Below are 22,251 nucleotides of genomic sequence, written 5' to 3'. Positions count from 1 at the left end.
CAAAGAAAAGCAAGCTCATTAATAAGGCTAAACAAAATGAAACAAAACAGGTCAGGGGGAAGGGAACAACAGGTAAAAGTCAGGAATGCTGACTCCAATCACAGAGAGGAGATAATGGGTAAATAGCTAAACAGGTTTTTTGAAAAGCTGAAAAGAGCTCTGAAAACTGGTGGATGATATAGAAGATGATCACAATAATAGAACAAAAGGATGAGAAAATAGGTAAGTAAGTCAGTGAATACGAAAGATGCATAGAGGACAAACTATTTTCCCCTTCCCTCCTTACAGATTCTGATGGATCTGCTATGTTCGGAGGTTTCCTGAACAGGATGCCATTCACAGTATTATGCTTTTACTGGCTCTTTGCTAGAGCAATATAAAACTAATTCACAGATGCTGCCTGACATACTGAGTGTTTCCAGCATTTTCTGTTTTAGTTTCAGATTTCCAGCATCTGCAGTTTTTTTTCCAGAATTAATTTCATTGCCCTATATTTCCCATAGCCCTGTATCCTCCTCTGCTTCAAATGTTTATCAGCTCCTCCCTTAAAAGATGCAGTGGTCTTTGCACTAACGACTCTCTGGGTAAAGACATTTCTCCGAATGTCTTTCTCAATGACAATTTTAAGTGATGACCCCTTGTCACTGACTCCCCAGCCAGAGGAAATAAATAGTCTTTCCCTTGCACCCTATCAATTCCCTTAATAATTTTAAAAACCCATATTAAATCTCCTCAGCCTTCTCTGCTCCAGTGGAAATAATCCCATTGTCTAAAGTCTCTCCCCACAACTATAGTTTCTCATTCCTGGTTTCATCCTGGTAAATCTACACTGTATGATGACCATCATTTTAATATCCTTTCTATAATGGTGCACTCACAACTGCACATTACTTGTGGCATAACTACTGTCTTGTAAATTTCCTCTTGTACATTAGGCTCATTTTATAAATAAATGGGCATATTAGGCAACTATCAGTGAGTTTGATCATGTCTGTAAGCACCCAGCCAGTGTAAATGGACTTCACAGTATTTTTGCCAAACACAAAGTTTCAGGTCCAATTCTGAGGTGACTACATCTCTGTGAAGTGCATTGGGGATTTTTTTCTCTATTAAAGGCACTATATAAATACAAGTTGTTGTTGTTGATGCACACTGTCCAAGGCAAGTCCAGCTATCTAGACAAAGGGAAAGAGAGACAGTAAGTATCCAATATTGTACAATAAATATCCCTCCACAGTGAGAAAACCTTGATACAGCTTTGTGCAAATGGCTGCCTCAGCAACTACTACAAATATGCTCTACATGTAGGGAGGAGAAAAGAAGGCTTTTACAATCATGCCAATAACTGAAAGAAAGGTGGAAAATTTTGGAAAGTGAGGAGGAAATAATAAGTACTTGAATTGTAAGCGAATATTGAAAGTCCAAAGGTGTAAAAGAAATAATAACAACAACAGCTTGCATTTATATAGCTCCTTTAACATAGTAAAACATCCCAAGGTGCTTCACAAGTGTGTAATCAGACAAGCAAATTGATACTGAGCCAAAGAAGGACCCATTAGGACAAGTGACCAAAAGTTTGGTCAAAGAGGTAGGTTTTAAGGAGGGTCTTAAAGGAGGAGATGGAGGTGGCGTGACGGAGAGGTTTAGGGAGGGAATTCCAGAGCTTAAAGGTCTAGACAACTAACAGCACAGCCGCCATTGGTGGGGTGAAGGAAGTCAGGGATGTACAAAAGGCCACAATTGGAGGAACACAGTGTTCTCGGAGAGTTGCAGGGCTGGAGGAGGATACAGAGATAAGGAAGGGCGAGGCGATGGAGGAATTTGAACACAAGGATGAGAATTTTAAATTTGATGCATTGATGGACCGGGAGCCAATTTAGGTCAATGAGTGCAGGGGTGATGGGTAATCGGGACTTGGTGTGAGTTAGGATATGGGTAGTAGAGTTTTGGATGAGCTCAAGTTTATGGAGAATGGAAGATGGGAAGCCGGCCAGGATTGCATTGGATTAGTAGGAGCACTGAAGCAGGTGTGTTGTTATATCCTATGAATCCTAAAGAAAGTGTCACTGAAATAATGTTGATAAGATTCATCAAAACTTTAAATCAGTACACACAGTAAATAATCTAAGGTTTGAAAGCATTATAAATAATTCCATTAAATACAGATTAGAAAACAAACACTTTGTGAGAATGTCGTGGAGTTTTCTTTAAGTGCATATTTTAATATCTCAATTCTGTAGGGAAAGCTGTGCTCTGTAGATAGTGCATTTACACTGTCCTCAATATTAGAAGTGTTGTACAGAATATGAATCATTTATTGTTGTATGTTTTGATCAGTATTATATGCATTACAGTTGGAATTTATCATTGATGCAATACTGTAACAATGTAAAACCTCATTTTCTGAGAACAATAACCCTTCAATATTGGTTTTTGATTGTAAATATCACAATTGTTTTGTCACTACTTCGAAGACCCCCTATAGGCTTGCCTCATTTTGATAAATTAATTTTAAGTCGTACAAGACATTTATTTTTCATCTCCACAGTCTATTGCCAATGCCACTGAAGCAATATTTTGGCTGAACTAAATCAAATTGACTACTTCATCAAATAAACCTTATAATTTAGATTGTTTTGTTGTGCTGAGACAGTAGGAAGACATAAAGATGCCTCAAGACATTGAAATCTGACTGAATAATGTAATAATCATTAGACATTTGAATAATTTGCTCTTCCCAACTTCATTCACTCTTAAGTATGCCTGCCCTGATGAATTACTATCTGAGGCACTGGGTTGATAATTTGGGCTGTTGTCCAAAGCAATTAAAAGACTATAGACTTGGAACTGTTAAATAAGCTTTGTCTTTTCTTCAGGAGTCATGATGATGATGCCACAAAAAAGAAAGTCAATTTGGTATTTGAAAAAATCCAGACCTTAAAATCGAAGAGTGCAGTCAGCGTGGAAGGGCAAAAGGACAAAAAAGTGAGTTCATTTTTGTGACATGTTAAGTAATTACCTCTTAATTTTTCAAGGTTGATCAAATCTACCTGGCATTTGTTTGTAATATTAACATTTTCTTGCAGAAGATAAAGAACTTGTATTTATGTAGCCAATTATGATATTCTTTCTGAATTGTGGTAGTCAATTGTGATAAATGACTAGTCAATCCATGATGTGGAGATGCCGGTGATGGACTGGGGTTGACAATTATAAACAATTTTACAACACCAAGTTATAGTCCAACGATTTTATTTGAAATTTACAAGCTTTCGGAGGCTTCCTCCTTTCTCAGGTAAATGTCAGGAACTCCTCGAAGCCTACGCATTTATAAATCACAGAACAATACATGGTGATTACAGATAGTCTTTGCAACTGCCCGTTGCCAAGGCAATCACCGTGTTCAGACAGAGAGGTGTTACCTACAGAGCCCCCGAATATACAGTCAAAAAAAAACAAACAGAAAAAAAAAACAGTGAGAGAGAAAAAAACAAACAGAAAAAAAAACAGAGAGAGAGAAACTGCCTTCCGGATGTTTCTGCCTCTCTCTGTTTGTTTTTTTTTTGACTGTATATTCGGGGGCTCTGTAGGTAACACCTCTCTGTCTGAACACGGTGATTGCCTTGGCAACGGGCAGTTGCAAAGACTATCTGTAATCACCATGTATTGTTCTGTGATTTATAAATGCGTAGGCTTCGAGGAGTTCCTGACATTTACCTGAGGAAGGAGGAAGCCTCCGAAAGCTTGTAAATTTCAAATAAAATCGTTAGTTAATCCATGTTAGTGGAGGGAGGAATTTTGGCCAGGACATATTCTATTGAACAAAATGCATCTAAAATTGAAGCTTAAATGTGCTTATTATGGCTATGTATCTTAGGCAGACAATATTACATTTCCCAATCTCTTGCACAATGTAACAGCCAGAGTACAAACTAATAAATGTCATTTTATATTTAGCAGTAAGTGATGTTAAGCAAACATCGATGCTCAAACCTATGACTGCTTGGGATTCCTGTGATATACTCTATAATGTGCTCCCATGGAGTTCCAGAAGAGTTAAAAAGTCACACTTGTAGGAAACCCAAATCTCTACAGTTAATTAACTGATGAACCTTATAATGAACCTTTGAAAGACAGCACTAACTACACACTGTTGCTGTTATATGCTTGACACACAATTATGTCATGTTTTGTAACACAAAATGGGACACCAACCATATTACAGAGCCTAAAATAGGCAAAAATTCCCAAATACTCTGTACTTATCAAATACAGATCTGTTTGAAAAATAAATCTGACTTTTTAATGTTGCAATTCCTTTTTTAAATATAAAAATCTGTTATAAACATTTGTGAATCAGTCATGGCTTTTGATTCCACAAGGATCTAGAAGCTAAGTATGGTGCTCTGGAATGTAGTCAGACAAAAGATAAATGTTTATTCTTCCAATTCAGTGCAACAGCAGTGCAGGATGCAGGAATTTGAATTCTTTACATTTGAATGTGTCTTATATGAAGTGAAGTGATACGTGAACCGCTGTACTGTAAAATTATTGCAAGCTGTTATATTGCACTATCTAATATGGTGTGCCATAAATAGTGTGCAACCATCAGTAGTTACAATCATTCCCAGTCTGCTTCTTGTGTAATGTAAGGAAGTCAGGTTTTATTCAGTAGCAAAGTGAAAAAACTTTGAATCCTAAATTCCCAAAAGATTTCTGTTGTTACTGCATCTCTAATTTGCTTGCATTTTTCACAATTCCTATACTTTTGCTGTTTTGGTCCATTCATGTTTCAGTACTTCTGATTAGACATCTGAGCTATTATATGGAGGCAGGAAAATGTTACTAAGAAAGAAAGACTTGCATTTATGTAATCTTCTTTCACAACCTCAGGAGTATGCTATATCATAGTTTTGAGGCTGATCCTTGTTTGTGAGAATGTGTTTTATTGAGGTTATCTTTGCTTTTATCTCTCATTAGAAATAGTTTCCTTCAAGTTGCATTAGAAGCAGAATTTACACTTCAGGCCAGTTATGCTGGTTCTACTAAATTTGGCTCCATTTGATAACTTGCACAAGGTCACAGAGGCCTCTTAAAATCCAATTCCCATCCAAACTGCTCGAGGTAAATCCATCACGTAGCATGCACTTGTGTAAACAAAGTTAAAGTAATTCCACCACAATATGGTACTGGATTAAAGGGACCATTTTAGATTTTAGCCGTACAATATTAATCATTATATAAATTTCCTGTCGGCAACTTAGAAGTAACCAACAATGGAAATACAATTTGCCTTCATTAATTGCATTAAAGATTTTGCAGTCCATTCATGGAGCCAGCTTGTACTGCAGCTAGACTTGTGCAAAACCAAACACAAGTCAGTACGTTGTGTTGTTGCACAGTTCAGAAATTAACAAAGGCAGTCATATGCTTGGACCCAAACTTTATTTGTATTTGGATCTGTTCTGATTGAATAAGGGCACTGGGTAATCAGAGGGAATGCCATCCCTTGCTGTTATGTACTTTTTATTTGGCTGCTTCAGTGTGATATTGCTGGACTTCGGGAAGCATGTTATCAGTCCTCCTTCAATTAGTGCACAGACTGGGATGACCAAATGAGACTTGGAACAAATATGTTTTTATAAAAAAAATGCCTGCTGAATATTGCAGCTTTACATTTTCTTATGGACACCAATGACAAAGAAACCAACATAAAATGCATAGAGCATTCATGTGCAGTTCATGGGAAGCAAGTGTTGTCACTCTCAGTCTGGCTACCTAGTTAATGTTTTTTTTCACCTGGATATCTGACATGTGGAAATCTATCACCATGTTTGAGTCTCAAAACTAAGCTACTGAGAAATATACAGAGGTAGAGTTTCTCTTTGCATTATGGAATGTGCGCACTCTTCCCTGAGGAAATACCCCATTTACCTTGGGCATAGGTTGGCAGAGTCAAAGCTTAATGACCACTAAGCTTGCACAGGGGTACTGTTGGAGTTTAACTAGCTAAAATTGCTGGACTATAACTTGGTGTTGTAAAATTGTTTACAATTGTCAACCCCAGTCCATCACCGGCATCTCCACATCATAGCTAAAACCATGCAGCTTACCAGCACATAGCACTGATAAGCTACCCACCTCTTTTCTAGTCAAGCTTCGACGGTTATATGCAGCCAAATGGGAGGAATTCTAGCCTCTAGTGATGGGTCTACTCCTCCAGGTTTCATTAGTAAGCCAAGCTAGCTAATCAATCATTTATCGTGCCTTGGAGTACTGTGAATCTGGCTGCCTCTGGTATCAGATTACCAAGTCTACTACAGAGAGTTGACGGTCCAAAATTTTCAATGGCAGATGTGTCACCATGAAGCCACCTCAACCCCAAAAAGACCCTACTTACCTTCTTTCCCCTCCCCTTCCCCAAAAGGAGGATAGTTGCTCAAAAGGAGGATAGTTGCTCAAAAGGAGGATAGTTGGTCACTGGGCAACAAATTTGACCTCCAAGCAAGTGAACAGCAGGTACCCAGAGCTCCTTATGAGTGGCATGATTGGAAGCACAATTTGTTATGTGAGAATGCATTGCCGTCATACTCCTAATCATAACATGTGCACAACATAACCTATTGAGCTGTGGTTCCATCCATTAGGGGTGCAGAGCTTCAGCAGCAGCAACTGCTTGCCACTCTGCAACCCAATTGTGATTGGCATCGAGTCCTGGATATACGACCCTGCATTCTAGTACTTATCATCCAGATAATACCTTTCAGCATCAGTTATCCAAAGTCTAAGTTTCCTCATCAGTTATACAATGGACATTTGTTTTCAGTGTGATGGAAAGACTTGCACAAGGCAGCTTGGCAACCACGTTTATGTTCTTGATGTTTGTATCCAGTGTCACATATCAGGCTTGCTCATCACCAAATTGTTTATCAACGTCTATATATGAGGGGTTTGGCAAAGAGGCATGGCTACAGTGGGGCTTACTCCCCCTTCAGCGTATTCAGTGACAGGTCATTGTAAGCCACCCCCCTCCTTCCCAGCTGCATTTCCCTTTTTGCCACAAATCCACCTCACAGTTTGGTCCTGGACCTTGCTGGAGGAAGCCCTTGCATTGCGTGCCTACGAGTTTCTTGCATGAAGGACATATCTTATACACAACAGGCTTAATTTGCAACTGGACTTCGCTGTCATGGGGGTGGCAATCCCTACCTGTTGAAGGGTTGTGCTGTTGGATCCATGGAAATATTTCTGGAACGTTCCAATTTTTTTCAAAGCATTTTTCATGCTTGTTAAGTTTCTTTTCCTTTGTTACTAATTGACAGACATGATCAGAATGGCTCATGTGATATTCTAATGAGAGTGTGGTTAGAGGAATTTATAGTTTTGAAACTGACCAAATGTACTTATGTTCATTAATGCTTGACTTTCAGGGTGACATTTCTTCTGAATTCAAAGCACTGTTGGAGCAGAAAAATGAGCTAGAAAAGAATGCAGTTGAAATGGGAAAGAAAGCAGATGAACTGCAAAAAAAACTGGATGAAGAAACTATGGTACTGTCAGTAACTTATGGATTTTTGTTGCATTATTTGAGATGTCAAAGACATTAACTGTGACAACTGGCACTTGTGTTTTAGAAACAGCAGAATACTAAAGAACAAACAGATAGGACCAAAGCTGATCTCAAAAATCTACAGCAAGAAATGGAGAAAAATTTAGAAGAAAACTATTGTTTAAGAGAGCAGCTAGCAAAAACTGATAAAGAGCTTCGAAACCAACTTGAAGAGTAAGTAGACAACTTCGGTTTCTTGAGTTTTTTTGAAACAAAAGAATTTTCAAATAGAAGAAATATATTTTACACAGCAATTGTTATCGTAATTACCCAGCTATTTAAAGCCATTAAAAATCACAATGAAACAACATATTTGTATTCTAGAATGAAACTAAAAAATGTTAATTGTCAAACTAATGTTCTGTTTAAATATTAACTTAGCACTTGGCATTGACTCAAAATATAATATATTTGATGTAGAGCCTGAGATTGTAGACAGGGTAGGAATGAGTACAAACTGTTCAACTCTTTCAGGTCTTTCTTTGGACTATGTTTGAGACGGGCAGCTCCTTCTACATTTTTGCCCTAGTGGCATGCCAGTATCCTTACACTTAGAATATTCTTTCACCTAGAATATTCTTTCACCATGCTTTCCTGCATTTTATTCTGTACATTTACAATTCTAAATGCATTTAGCTTGTCGCTTCCTGAGCTTGTCACCAACTTCAGTTCTTTGTTTCTGGTTCTGTACAAAGAAATTATTGGCTTCTCTCTCATCAATTCCTTTCTTCATTTTGAACACAATCATATTTCTTCCTCCTTCATCTTCCTTTTTCCAATGGAAACATAACTCAGCTCTATTTGCCCTTTCTTAGAGTTCAATGACCTAAGCTTTGGATGCAGTCTACCCGGTGTTCTTTGTCCCATTTCCAATGGTCCTGTTTTTTCTAGGTACAAAGTGTCAATGTTACTTCCTTGGATTTATTTTTCATGGCCATTTGTAGAATCTGGTGTATATGTCATATCTTCTGCACTTATTAATGTCTTGTGATCGCAGGAGTAGGACTTATAAACTGATGTGACTTGTGTGGATCATACTGAAAAGGTGACTTATGGGTCCCACCCTTCTCCCAACAGTTCAGCTGATAAATGTTCCATGTGGTGGAAGACCAGGTGTGTCCCTGTTTTCTGTTATAGTTAGCCAGTCTAAAAAAGGCAGGAATGATGGCGCTACGGTTGGCCCCAGCAAGCTTCCTTGCCAGGAAAAGGAAGTATTGGCCAGGGTTCCCAATAAATGTTCAACTGTTGAGTTATACAGTAATTGTGTGGATACATGTGAGCACTGGGTGAGGACGATGACTCAGCTGTAATGGCAACCATTGTTGAGTAACACCGTTCAGTTTCACACATGAAGAAAGGATACTTGGATATGGTACTGAAGAGACACCACTGCCCATGGTACTAGAAGATATTAAGCAGAAATAACGTTCATTACAATATATGTGCCTTTTTAAAACTTCTAATATAATTTTAGTTTTTAAGGCATTTAAAGATACAGAGAGTACTAGCTGGATGAAAGTTGATTACAAGCCACTAATTCATTTGAAAGGTTCAGATGATGCCATCCTGATTCTGTGATTGGATTACTGCATGTAATCCTCTTCCAGTTGTCCAACGTGTCTATTTTTTTCACCATAACTGATACATTTCTCTTTCTGTCAGGTTGGTGCAAGTGAAGATGGAAAAAGAGCAGTACCAGAGTGAAATTAGAGACTTGCAGGACCAGCTCTCAGAAATGCACGATGAGCTCGATCATGCAAAAATCAGTGTTGACAATGAAGAGGAAAAAGAGACTTTGATAATGGTAAGTAGATAAAAATTCAATGCTCAACTTTTTTCTCCCTCTCCACACAGTTGTTTTCCAAGCTCCCTTTTCATTTTACTGAAAGATTAAAATTTTAAAGGGGAAGGAAAGTATAGACTTTTTTTTCTACGGCCTCTACCTTTTATAGAAGAAAATAATAGTGACACTTTAAATTACTCCATTTTTCTTGCCAATATAGAGATCCTTGAGTAAGGTCTTCCTCCCTGTTAGGCAACTTCTGGGAGCTGCCCAAACAAATAAACCACTCTACAAGTTGGGACTGCAGATTTCCCAATGGTTTTCCAGGATTAGGCAGCTCCAGAAACACACTCAGGCCTGAAGTCGCACCCGCCACCCCCACACTTTTCACAATAGATCCTCTCCAATATGCATGGAGATATTTAAAGTAAGATTGTCATTTTCTTCTGTAAAAAGGGAAAAACTCTGAATAAAAAGTACTCCCCTAGACTATCCTCGCCCTTTAAGTATGTTGCACCACTATCCAAACAGTCTATTTGTTGTACTCTGATCCAAATTGTTAGTAAATTGGATATTCAGATTAAGTGCTATCCTTCATCTTTCCTTCAATATGGAATACACCATTTATAAAGTTCTCTGCAAATCAGAATGCTTCTTTTTATGGGCAGTGGAACAAGTGTAAATTGTGCTAGCAGTTCTGAGTGATACAGGATGGAGCCAAAAACATTCTGGATCATCAGCTTTCAGAGACAATATAATGGTGCAACAGTATGATGCAACTGAAGAGCCTCCGTAGTCCGAGGCAAGTAGATTTGATTGGCTGTCGTTCTATGAGTTGGACATTGTGATCAGAAAACAATCACTGGACTACCTTCAGGTTGGAATGTTATTGTTTTAGACAGAATTGCAAAGAAATGTTCCACAGTTCTTTACTGAATATCATTGAAACAGCTGAAATTACATCTAAATTGATGTTCATGGATTAGAAATTTCCTGCTATGGGCTAGAACAATAATGTTCATTTTGCTTTGTTTTGTAACATTTCAACATTTTCCATTTTATTGTTCAAATACCTTCATGAGTAATGAATAGAAAGGTCAATTACACTGCCAGCTGTGCCCAACATAAACAAATGTTTTCAACTTCCTTCTTGACATAGTTATCAAGTCAGATTTGAGATTAATTTCAATATTTCCATACACTTTATTTTGCATTAATTTTCCTCAGATTTAGTGTTCTCCATTTCTCTTGCAACAAAATTTCTTTAACTGGAAAGGTAGGACAGCCCAGATCACAGACTTTTCTATTAGTGGCTAGATGACTCAGTTGGTGATTCTACCGCCTGATGAGAAACTGATTGATATAAGCAGGTTATTAAACTTTGACTGTGATCAAAGAGCTATGGTTATGGGGGCAAAATGAGTAAGCTTAATATATTCTAAATTCAGATGAGGCTGGAGATAAAATCCCTCCTGTCATAACCCCTCCTCCATAAAATATTGGATATGTCCCAGCAAAAGCAGTTAGTACTATGTTGATTAACATTAAAAAAGTCCTGTTTAATTATTTATTTTAAGAATGGGATTGTATAGGAAAATCCCAGGTTCACTTCCAGGTCTGTGCTGTTAGCTGATCTCAGCTAGGGTTGCTGGCACCCTTGGGTTCCCTCTCCTGATCCTATCAAATGACTTATGTTGGAAATGTGTGTGTATGGATGTTTAGTAAGGAGAGGATTGGGATTCACTATAATGCCCCATGCAGTTCAATATCTGCTGATACTCATGCTCTAAACTCAAGCATGGACAATGGCTACTTGGGCAAGATATTGGAGGCTGTTTGGTGCTTCTGAATCTATATTGTAACATCATCAATGGAGAAGGTAGAACAATAATTCATAAGGAAAACATGGGTTTGGAACACGCAAAGATTAAAATAGATGATTGAATACTCCAAGGGCTCAATTTCAATCTTAAATTGCAGGCGGGGGGGCTGTGAAAATTGCAAAAATGCAGAGTGGGTTCGGAAGCTGGCTCCAACCCGCCGACTTCCGAGTTTCCCACAGACGCAGCTGTTGTGCGCGGGCTTTCTGAATCTGGAAGTCCCGCCGGCAATTAAAGCTGGCGGGATGATAGTTAAAGAACCAAATGTACCTCATTGAGGTACTTAAGGCAATTTACTTGTGACATATTAGGTAGTTAGAACGATTTTTAACTTACCTGGACGGCTTTCCCACGGCTTTCGATTCATGCCTGGTGAAACCAGGCGTGAAGGGCCTGATCAGGCAAAAATAAACAAAATAAATTAAATAAAAAACCATTGCACAAAGTTAAAACACAAAATCAACCTACCTTTCCATCCTGCTCCGATGTCCGATGTCTCCCTCTCCGATCTCCACCTCTTTCCCCTACCGATGTCCCCCTGATCTCCCCCTCTCCCCTCTGATGTCCCCTCGATCTCCCCCTCTTCCCCCCGATCTCCCCCCTCCCCCCCGATCTCCTCCTCTCCCCCGATCTCCCCCTTCCCCCCCCTCCGATTTCCTCCCAACCTTCCCCTCTCCCCCCGTATCCCCTCTCCACCGCCCCCCCGATCTTCCCCTCTCCCCCCACCCGATCTTCCCCTCTCCCCCCGCCCCCGATCTTCCACTCTCCCCCCCCGATCTTCCACTCTCCCCCCCCCCCCGATCTTCCACTCTCCCCCCCCCGATCTTCCACTCTCCCCCCCCCGATCTTCCACTCTCCCCCCCCGATCTTCCACTCTCCACCCCCCCCCCCCCGCGCGATCTTCCGTTCCAGCGATGGATGACGTCTCGGTCTCTCTCTCTTTCCCCCCCCACCGCGGCGTTGCAGCTCCTGTCGGCAGCCAGCCTGTCAATCAGGGGCGGCCGGGTGCAAAACCCGGAAAGAACTTTAATCACCATCAATTACATTGCGATCGCATCGGAAGCGGGAATTTTTTTTATTTGGGTTTGCCATGCGCACTTTCACCCCACCGCTGCCAACCCGCCACCATTTCAAAATTGAACCCCATGAATCGTGATGGTTTCTGGGACCATCAAGTATCACCTGTGGAATCTAGCTAACCAGAAGTGTGAGCTTTATTATCCTGGAATTTTAAACAATTACTTCCAAGGATCTGAAGTTTTACAGTGTTTATTTTTCAGCTGTATTTAGTTGTCCTGTTCCTGAAATTCAGTGGCTTGAGCAAAGTCCATGACAGAACAAATTGTACATGACCTGTGGAAGGAATAGCCTAATAGACTGGATTCTACAATGTTTTATGTTATTGTAACAGGAGACAGACAGCCCTTTTGCTTCCCTCCCCTGCTGCACTTCGCAGCATTCCTCATCCAACATCCAAACACATTGCCTTACAATAGAGGCCAATAAATAGCAATCAGGAGCAGGAGCCCTGGCTAATTTTCCCTCCCTAACCCAGACACATTGAGGCCAATTGTACCTCTACAGGGAACCCAGCTGATATTTTGTAGCGCAGCATAAACCAGGGACGGAACCTCAGGACTTTCTGTCTGTATGGGTGCGTTCGTGGCAGGGGGGGCTGCGAAATTTGGGGATTCCCAGGGAGCCTGGCTTCAACCCACCCACTTCCGGGTTCCCCAGTGACGTGCTTACATGCGTGCGCAGCCCCCGCATGTGGGACTCCCGCCGGCAATTAAAGCCGGCGGGATGACACTTAAAGTAATTAACCAGGTACTTCAGGTCGTTTACAGACCTGATTGACCTGATATTTTAGGAGGGGTGGGATTTTCAAGTCAACTGGGACTGTTTCCCGTACTGGGGGAAACACTCCTAGTTGAAATGAACGTGTTGCAGCCATCAGCCTGTGGCAGCTGCAAAGATCCTTTTGACAGGTGTGGGGGGGTGACCCTCACTCATTGCAGGAGGCCACTCTGTCACTTTGGACAAAGTTTTGCCTCCACCACCCTCCTCCTAACAATAAAATTCACAAACTTGCTCACTTAGCCCGGTGTCCAGACACATTTACCTACCTTGCGGACCCCCTCATAAGTACATCTTCTGGATGGGGGCTGCCGTAGCTGCAGTCATGACCTCCTCGGAGGACGAACAGCATCACCAGCCTCGCCGGCCACACTGTCCACCTCTGACACGTGGAGCTCCACAACACAGTGCTGTGACACATCCACCTGCACAGCAGGAGGGAGGGAAATGGCAGAGAGAGATGCGTCGCAGAAGGCACTACCCTCACCACAGGGTCTACAGACCGAGGCTCAGCTTCCTGGACCTCTCTGAGCAGCAGTGCACATGGAGGCTCAGAGTCATTCGACATGCAGTCGTGGACATCTGCAGCCTCCTTGATGCCGAGCTGCTCCCGGCTGGCCCGAGCACCATCTTCTTACTTATCGCTGTCAAAGTCACCACTGCCCTCAACAACTTCTCCTTCGCATCCTTCCAGGGTGCCACTGGGGACATCGCCGACGACTCTCAGTCATCTACACAAAAGAGCCCTGCAAATACACCTACACCCACTCTGCAGTGACACAATGGGTGGCATCAGTTGTGGGCCTTCATGGTGATCCTCAGGAAAGGGCATTATTGCACAAACCAGATAAGATTCGCAAAGACGTGGCAGTAGTGGTGACAATATAATATGTACTGTGAGTTGATCAGAAATTAAATATAAGTAAAAACCATGACAAACCCTCAAACACCCTTGTGCATCCCCTTCATGCTCACGACACGTTTGCCTTACGCTTCCTACTGCACATACGTGATGCATGTCCTGTGGCTGCAGCACAGGTAGTGGCAGGTTGAGTGAGGCTGACCGTGAAAGAGATTCATGAGAGGGTGAGTATGAGATAGAGCCATGAGATTGTATGAGGATTGGGTTGAGTGGTCGTGGTGGGATGAGTACTGGCGAGGTGAGTAAGTGCAGGTAAGATGAGGATGAGCTTTGAGTGGGTGTGAGGAGTGATGTGATAGAGTAATGTTGGCAGTGCAGAAGGAGATGTGGGGTGGGGGCAGTGATGTGGCAGACGGAGTGTAGGGGAATGAGTAAGTGTACTCACTTCGGCTGACCTACTTAGGTCATTAAAGCGTCTCCTGCACTGTATGCAGGTGCGCGATATGTTGGTGGTGCAGGTGACCTCCTCTGCCACCTCGAGCCAGGCCTTATTGGTGGCAGAGGTAGGCCACTTCCTCCCGGCCGCCGGGGAGAGGATCTCTGTCCTTCCCCTCCTCCTCACCCCATCCAATAAGACCTGGAGTGAGATACCATTAAACCTGGGAGCAGGCTTCCACCTAGGCTGCTCCATGGTGTAATTTTTCCTATTTTCTGCAGCATCAGACAGTGGAGGACTGCCCCTTTAAATAGGGCTCCTCCAGCTGACAGCCTATGCTGTGCATATGCAGTCCGCCCGCTGCGCAGCTTTCCAGCGCGAAACCCGGAAGCAAAGATAAGTATCTTCAATCAAGCTGCAATTGCATGCGGAGCACCCCGATTTCACTGGGCGCGTTACCCACGCGCCCAGTCGACCCGCCGCCCTCCTAATATTGGGCCCTATGTCTCAGCTATTCACTGGATAAACTCATTTAGCCTTTGGGGAAGTCTATTTTTTTAATCAGAAAGAATAGATTAACTGCACTCTCGAGTGGAATCCTCTGAAGGAGCTGCAAAATGGTATTTGTGTAAATACCATTCTGTCTCTGGTTGTGGCTCAAATGAGATATGGTGTGTTAATATATAATATTGTTATTTTAGCAAAATTCATTGCATATTGGGCAAATGAATGATATAGGAGCATAGATATTGTTACTGTGCTGAGCATTAAAAATTGAATATATTTGGATTTGACCTGGAGTCACAAATGCTATTTGGAGCATAAAAATAATTAAATGGCTATAAAGATACTTGTTTTTGAAGTGAAAATTGGTGTGTTAGTAATCCATACAGATCAGAATGACCCCGATTTTATTCATGGCCTGTGTTGAATTCGTTGATCTAAATTGGACTAAGTGCTATTCAGCAAGGGAGGGGAAAATCTGCGCCTGATTACGATCCAGGGACCCTGATAGAAAGTTCTTGTTTGTGGATATCAGGTGATGTTGGACTGAACATTGATAATCTCCATATTAGAATAGACTGCTGACACTTGCATGAAAATGGCCATCTGGGTTAGGCACTAGAGGGCTTCCAGTGCCCATGGAACTAAACCCCAGCAGGAGTCAGCGCGTCCAGGACGGGAGAAAAATTTGGGGGTACTGTTGCAAATGAAGATTAATAAGGCTGATAAAATCACTAGAATATTTCTGTTTTGTGTACAATACATATTTTAAACTACGTCTCTAAACACAAAACTGTTTGTCTTGATGGTGTTTGTATCAGTGATGTTACTGGCAATGTGTTTGAATGTTGTGCCTGGTTCCAGGAGCTGATTCAGACCAAGCAGGAGTTGCAAGACGTGCTGATAGCTAAAGATGATCAGCAGGAGGTGTTGAGGCGAAGGGAAAGAGAGCTGACAGCACTTCGAGGTGTCTTGAAGGAGGAGGTGTCAAGCCATGATCAGGAAACTGAAAATCTTAAAGAACAGCATGAAAAGGAGACACAGAAACTGAAGAACAGCATTGAAGATCTAGTGCAGGTGAGTTAACAATTGGCTTACAAAATTGTCTTTTGGAGATATTTTGGACAGGGTAGTGGAGCTGATGGGGGAAAAAAATCTCTTTCAAATTCCTCCCCATTTTCGATATGTACTGCATGAATACAAGCCCATATATCCTGCAATGTCCATGTAAGCCTTAGAACTCCAAAATGTGCCTTTGTATGGGTACCTGAAATAACATTGTAAAAGAGGTTCACTACATTTTGTAAACAAAAATTTCAGCTTGCAAGCCATGAGTTTATTGTAATACTTTGTGTTTAATACAAGGGAGCAGATGTTTTCAAGAAAAAGTAATTGTAAGAAATAACACTTGTTTCGCTCTTTACCAAACTTGCCATGTTTTGAAATGATGCTCATTGTGGCGCAACATCCACTTGCTATTTGTTTGCAAACATCTGCGTTTGTCATATTTTAGATACTACATGGGTATTGGTGCAGATGAATATCACATGTTGTGAACCTCTGTCCGCTTTGGCACTGTTAGCTCTTTCATTCTGCCTCGTATTATAAAATGTTTGGCACATATGCATAATGGTGGAAATGAGTGCGGTGAAATCTTCCTCATATCCTATTAATTGTGCAGATAGACCAGTCTCTTAATGAGTGGTGCTCTGGAGCATTTCACTTTCTAAGAAAGAACTGTAATTGTAAGTGACAAGATGAAAGATATGTTTGTTATGTGCTACAATTGGCTTGAGAAGTGCCCTATAAGTAGATCAATGTGGCTGAAGGATGGAACTATAAATAGAGTAGTTCTTTTCTCTCTGTGGCATTTTAATGTTCTTGTGTTTGCGCAATTAAGTTTCAAGGTTAATTAGTTTAAATTATTTTACAAGCAAAGAGACATTTTCTTTAATCCACAGAAGAGTAAATTTCAAGTTTAAAACTAATTGCTAAGCCATCCCTCCTTCCTGGCTCTGTCATTTGAAAGTAGTTTACTTTGGTGTTACAGTTTCAAAATGATCACACTGCTGCTGCTGAATGTCAAATAAATTGTGGATTTGATTGCAATTAATTATTCCAAACAATATTGGACCTACTAGTAAGGGCACATTTACATTTCTGAAGGGGCTCTGGGGGAGTAACAACAAGTGGAGATGCACGATCTCCAAATAGCATTCTCTCCTTTCAACTTTTGTAGAATGCTGCTGGTGATGGTGGGGGCTGTCAGTGGTGGCAGTACTACATGCTGCGGATGGCATACTACTGATGTAAAAAATGTGTTAAGATGATTTGATTCTGTTCCACATTGGGCACAATAGTGTAGTGGTTGTGATGCTGGACTAGTAACCTGGGGTTCAGATCCCAACATGACAAGTCGTGGAATTGAATTCAATAAATCTGGTAATTGTGGACTAGCAGCAGAAAAAATGTCTATGAAAGCTACCAAATTGTTGTCAAAACAGCCAACAAATTCACTAATGTCCTAATAGAAGGGAAACTGTCACCCTACATGTGACTCCAAACACATATTACATGGTTAACTCTTGATGCCCCCTGAAGTGCCCTAATGAATCACTTAGTTGTAATTCAATCATTGCATAGAAAAAAGCCCACAGCTACCTTTTCAACAAGGGTTGGGCAATAAATGTGAGCTTGCCTGCACCGCCCACAGCTTGAGAACAAATATTGTGCCACAACTCCTGTTCTAAAGTGCGTGCAGAATAAAATACACTATCCTTTTCATTTTATTGGCCATTACTCTTTAGTTTTGTAATACATTCACTTTTCATATCTTGGGTCACACTTCCTGAATGTATTGTGATTTTGGAACTCTCTCCCTTGTAAGCAGAAGTTGAAGTGAAGAGTTAGCTGTCACATGGCGAATTTAGTCGCAATACATGTCAATTTATAATTGAGGCTGGAAATTAATCTGTCTTTGTGATTGCGCAGATATTGTGCAATGGACTAAAATTTTAGTAAGCATGTCTGCAGTGTGCATGGTACGAAGTTTAGATAAATACAAGCACAACTTTATCTTCCAGCAGTGTGTATCTAATCAAACTACTGAGATAATATTTGCAATGCTAAAGGAAGATCACTGCCCTTTTTAGGGCTTTTTCGAGTAGATTCCGTTTGATGGGAAAGCTAACTACAGCAGATTGGCTATCTCCTGTACTACAGATAATTATTGTGATGTGGTTTTTTGAAAAGATTTTTTTAGCCTAGGTAATTATTTTTGTAGTGTCACCAATCACTTCACCATATAAGTCTGTTTACAAACACTTTCACGTTGCCAGGAAAGATTCCCCTTTAAAGAACTTGTGGCTTCTGTTAATTTAACACTGTCGTTAGTTATTTTATGCATTTCTGACTTACTTGTTCATCAACCCCATTTTCAATACAAGCTACGGCACTGATCTCTTGTCATCTCTCTAATGTGTTCATGCTGCTTTTGGTAATAAGTGTGCCAATATTATAGTGAAATTATTTGCCCCTTTTCTTCCTAGTATGCTAAAATGGACCCAATTTTGCAACATTCATGAAATGAACATCAATAACCTTGTGTTGTAAATTGAAGCATGTGGCACATAGTTATACAAGGGTGCCCAGCACCGTAAAAACCAGTGTTAATTTTTGATCAGTTATAACAATATCATGGTGGGAAGCAAATTATCAAGTTTTACTTTTGTTATAACTTATAAGTGGAGGTTAGACAGCAAAGATGGCAGCACAAGTAGATAAGATGTGACAGATTGGTGGAAGAATACTGTAGCACCCAACCTTCTTAATTTCATATCAAATTTTATCCACAGAGGTAGCATTTATTCTGTAAAGTCGGTGGCCGGGATTCACTGCTGCTGCACTCACTGACCCACGATTTGCAATCCATTAAAGTGAAAACCCCAGCTTGTGTTTTGCGAAATTTCCTGTATTGCATGTTTAAAAAGGTTGCTTTTTGTGGCAGTTCATTTATAGCAGTATTTCAAATTTATTGAATTGACAAAAAAACGTTTAGTTCCAAGATGAGAACTTACTTGATAATGTGGACATTTAAATATTTACTCTTAAATGTTGCAACCATGTTTGCACACATAAACTGATTGGGTGCAGCTTGCACTCTCCAAACATTTAACAGTCAGTTACACACCGGTGAACTGAGCTTATGTTAAAGGACTGTGGATTTTATTATTGCTTTTTGTTTGCATATGGTGTTGCGAATTGGTGAAAAGATCAATCTGTAAAAAAAATCTTGTGCGGTAACAACATTACCCCCACAATAATTAGGTACTTAAAAATAGCATCAAAGAATAGATGGAAATGCAAGTTCATGATTTTCTATTTTTGACACAGCAACTTTATGTTAGAAATAAGATCTTCTCCATTGTGCAATGTGCGAGGACAATGAATCTGGCCATGTTGACCTTAAAATAGTAGACTGTTGTCCTCGAAATGATAGGATTTCATGATCTATTAATTTCTTAGTCATTGCAAGATTATGAAGAATAGAAATATATGGCTGCACAGTTTTAAAAAAAACTTTACACGGTTGACCGCACCATCCTCCTCCAACGCTCTCCTCCGTCGTCCAGCTGGGTGGGACTGCGCACCCTTGGTTCCATTCTTACCTATCCAGTCATAGCCAGAGAATAATGTGCAATGGCTTCTCTTTCCACTTCCGCACCGTTACCACTGGAGTCCCCCAAGGATCTATCCTTGGCCCCCTTCTGTTCTCATCTACATGCTGCCCCTCAACAACGTCATCGGAAAACACAACGTCAGGTTCCACATGTAGGCTGACGACACCCAGCTTTACCTCACCATCACTACCACTCTCAACCCCTCCACTGTCTCTCATTTGTCACCTTGGTTGTCCGACATCCAGTCCGCTCCATCACCAAGACAGCCTACTTCCGTAATATCGCCCGTCTCTGCCCCTGCCTCAGCTCGTCTGCTGCTGAAACCTTCATCCATGCCTTTGTTACCTCTAGACTCAACTATTCTAATGCTCTCCTGACCGGCCTCCCATCTTCCACCCTCTTTAAACTTGAGCCCATCCAAAATTCTGCTGCTTGTATCTTAACTTGCACCAAATCCCGTTCACCCATCACCCCTATGTTCTCTGACCTACAATGGCTCCTGGTCCGGGAACACCCGATTTTACAATTCTTATCCATGCTTTCAAATCCCACCGTGGCCTCGCCCCTCCCTATCTTTGTAACCTCTTCCAGCCCTACAACCCTCTGAGATCTCTGTGCTCCTCCAATTCTTGCCTCTTGCGCATTCCCGATTTTGATCGCTCCACCACTGGCGGCCGTGCCTTCAGCTGCCTAGGCCCTAAGCTCTGGAATTCCCTCCCTAAACCTCTCCGCTTCTCTACCTCTCCCTCCTCCTTTAAGATGCTCCTTAAAACCTACCTCCTCGCCTGTCCTAATGTCTCCTTATAAGGCACGGTGTCAAATTTTGTTTGATACCGCTCCTGTGAAGTGCCTTGGGATGTTTTACTACGTTACAGGCACTAAATAAATGCATGTTGTTGTTGTTCTTTTTGTAACCAAGTAACTTATTTCTTATAAAATTATTACTTCAAAGCTGCAGTTTTGTGTGGCATAACCACACTGCTATGTAAAGCACCAAGTATGGTGCTGGATCCTAATTTTTTTTTGGATTAGATTTTTCTAAATTCTTTTCCATAAAAATCTGTGTCAACTTATTGGTTAAAGATAATTGTAAATCTTAATTTTTGGTTTTGTTATTGCAATATAATTAGCAATCATCTATAGAACCTGTCTCAGAAACACTGAGTAGGCTTGGAGGAATGCTTTCCGTGTTAACTAACTTTAAATTTGCAGTTTTTGCAAATTTGCACGGGGTCCTGGGTACCTGTTCCTGATTGCTATTCAGTGACCAATGCTGGAAGTATATGTGTGACTGTGATGCTTTCTACAGTTGAAAGCCTGGTGACATTGGTTGTCAAGGCTCGCAGAAAAATTATGGCAGGTTGGTTAAGAGGATCGCTGTGAAACTGTATCCCACCAAGGAAGTACCACCTCCATGGGGGGGGGAATGGGGGGGTGGGGGGTGGGGGGAGGAAGGTCGCAAAGTCAATAAAAGAGGAAGAACAAGCTGCATACCTTCAGTTCATTCTTGAGTTCTCAGAAAGGACTCCACGATGTAAAGCTTATGTTGTGTGTATTATGATTCAACTCCAATTAACACCAAGACCACAGGTGGATTAGAGGTTAAAGACATTTGGAATTTGCCAATCAAAATAGTCTGTTTATTTCCAAGGGTATTCGTATTTCTTGTACAGGGAAATTAACTCGTTGCGAACTTTGATCATTTTTTTTTGCTTGATATGGTCCTATATAAATGTAAGGAATCTTACAACACCAGGTTATAGTCCAACAGTTTTATTTGAAAATCACAAGCTTTCGGAGCTTACCTCCTTCGTCAGGTGAGTGACGAAGGAGAAAGCCTCCGAAAGCTTGTGATTTTCAAATAAAACTGTTGGACTATAACCTGGTGTTGTAAGATTCCTTACATTTGTCCACCCCAGTCCATCACCGGCATCTCCACATCATGGTCCTATATAGTATGAGTGCTTTTGTGCTTCATAGTCCCATATAATAGCAATTGCAAATAAATATATATTAATTGCTTTAGCCAGTACAAACTCTAGTCTGATTTTAATATTCAAGTGAAATAACAGAGTAGTGCACAGATTATTACAATTAGGATAACTATTAATCCTACAGTTGCTGCAATTTTACTGAAGAATGCAAGGAGGCGATTTTAACTCCCTCTGCCCAGTGGAAACGGGGTAGTAGCAGAGTTAAAACTGAGGTGGTTAACTTACCCTCCCCCACTCGTTCTTGCTCTTTTTCCCAGGGCCTTCTCTTGGTTGGCTCAGGCGCCTGACTATATCAGGTGGGAGCCTCATTAATCTATGCAAATCAGGGAACTACGACACACATAGGACCCTGACCCTTATTAGTTGGGGTGGAGGATGCGTCGTGGATACTCCGCTCAATAAAACCCTATGGGCAAGAGCAAGAGGCCTAGAAAGGTAAGTGTTAAAAGTATTTTTATGGGGCCAGGAGAAGCAGCAGTGTTCGTCTGGGCTCCACAAGAGCAATGTAGGCCACTGCCACCCTAGGGCTTTGGCTCCCTCTCCCCCGGACCTATCTTCTTGCCGGCCGGGGCAGCCTCTGGGCCTCTAAATATTGCGCCAGCCCGGAACCGACGAGCTGCAGCAGGACACAAATTTGGGGCATGCAG

At 41.2% G+C, this 22,251-nt stretch overlaps 1 protein-coding gene across 3 annotated transcripts in view; it reads left to right on the top strand.

Moving 5' to 3' along the window:
- The window catches only part of cgnl1 (cingulin-like 1), a 138,671-nt gene that overhangs the window by 44,135 nt on the left and 72,285 nt on the right, over positions 1–22,251 (top strand). For all 3 annotated transcript variants that reach the window (XM_067971511.1, XM_067971509.1, XM_067971510.1), the window contains 5 exons: positions 2,877–2,985; positions 7,431–7,550; positions 7,635–7,783; positions 9,272–9,413; positions 15,796–16,008. In XM_067971511.1, coding sequence (XP_067827612.1) covers positions 2,877–2,985; positions 7,431–7,550; positions 7,635–7,783; positions 9,272–9,413; positions 15,796–16,008 — 733 coding nt within the window. The remainder of the gene's footprint in view (positions 1–2,876; positions 2,986–7,430; positions 7,551–7,634; positions 7,784–9,271; positions 9,414–15,795; positions 16,009–22,251) is intronic.

The sequence above is a fragment of the Heptranchias perlo genome, chromosome 34 (genome assembly GCF_035084215.1).
Source record: "Heptranchias perlo isolate sHepPer1 chromosome 34, sHepPer1.hap1, whole genome shotgun sequence".
Taxonomy (NCBI): domain Eukaryota; kingdom Metazoa; phylum Chordata; class Chondrichthyes; order Hexanchiformes; family Hexanchidae; genus Heptranchias; species Heptranchias perlo.
This window is presented reverse-complemented; position numbering and strand designations above follow the sequence as displayed.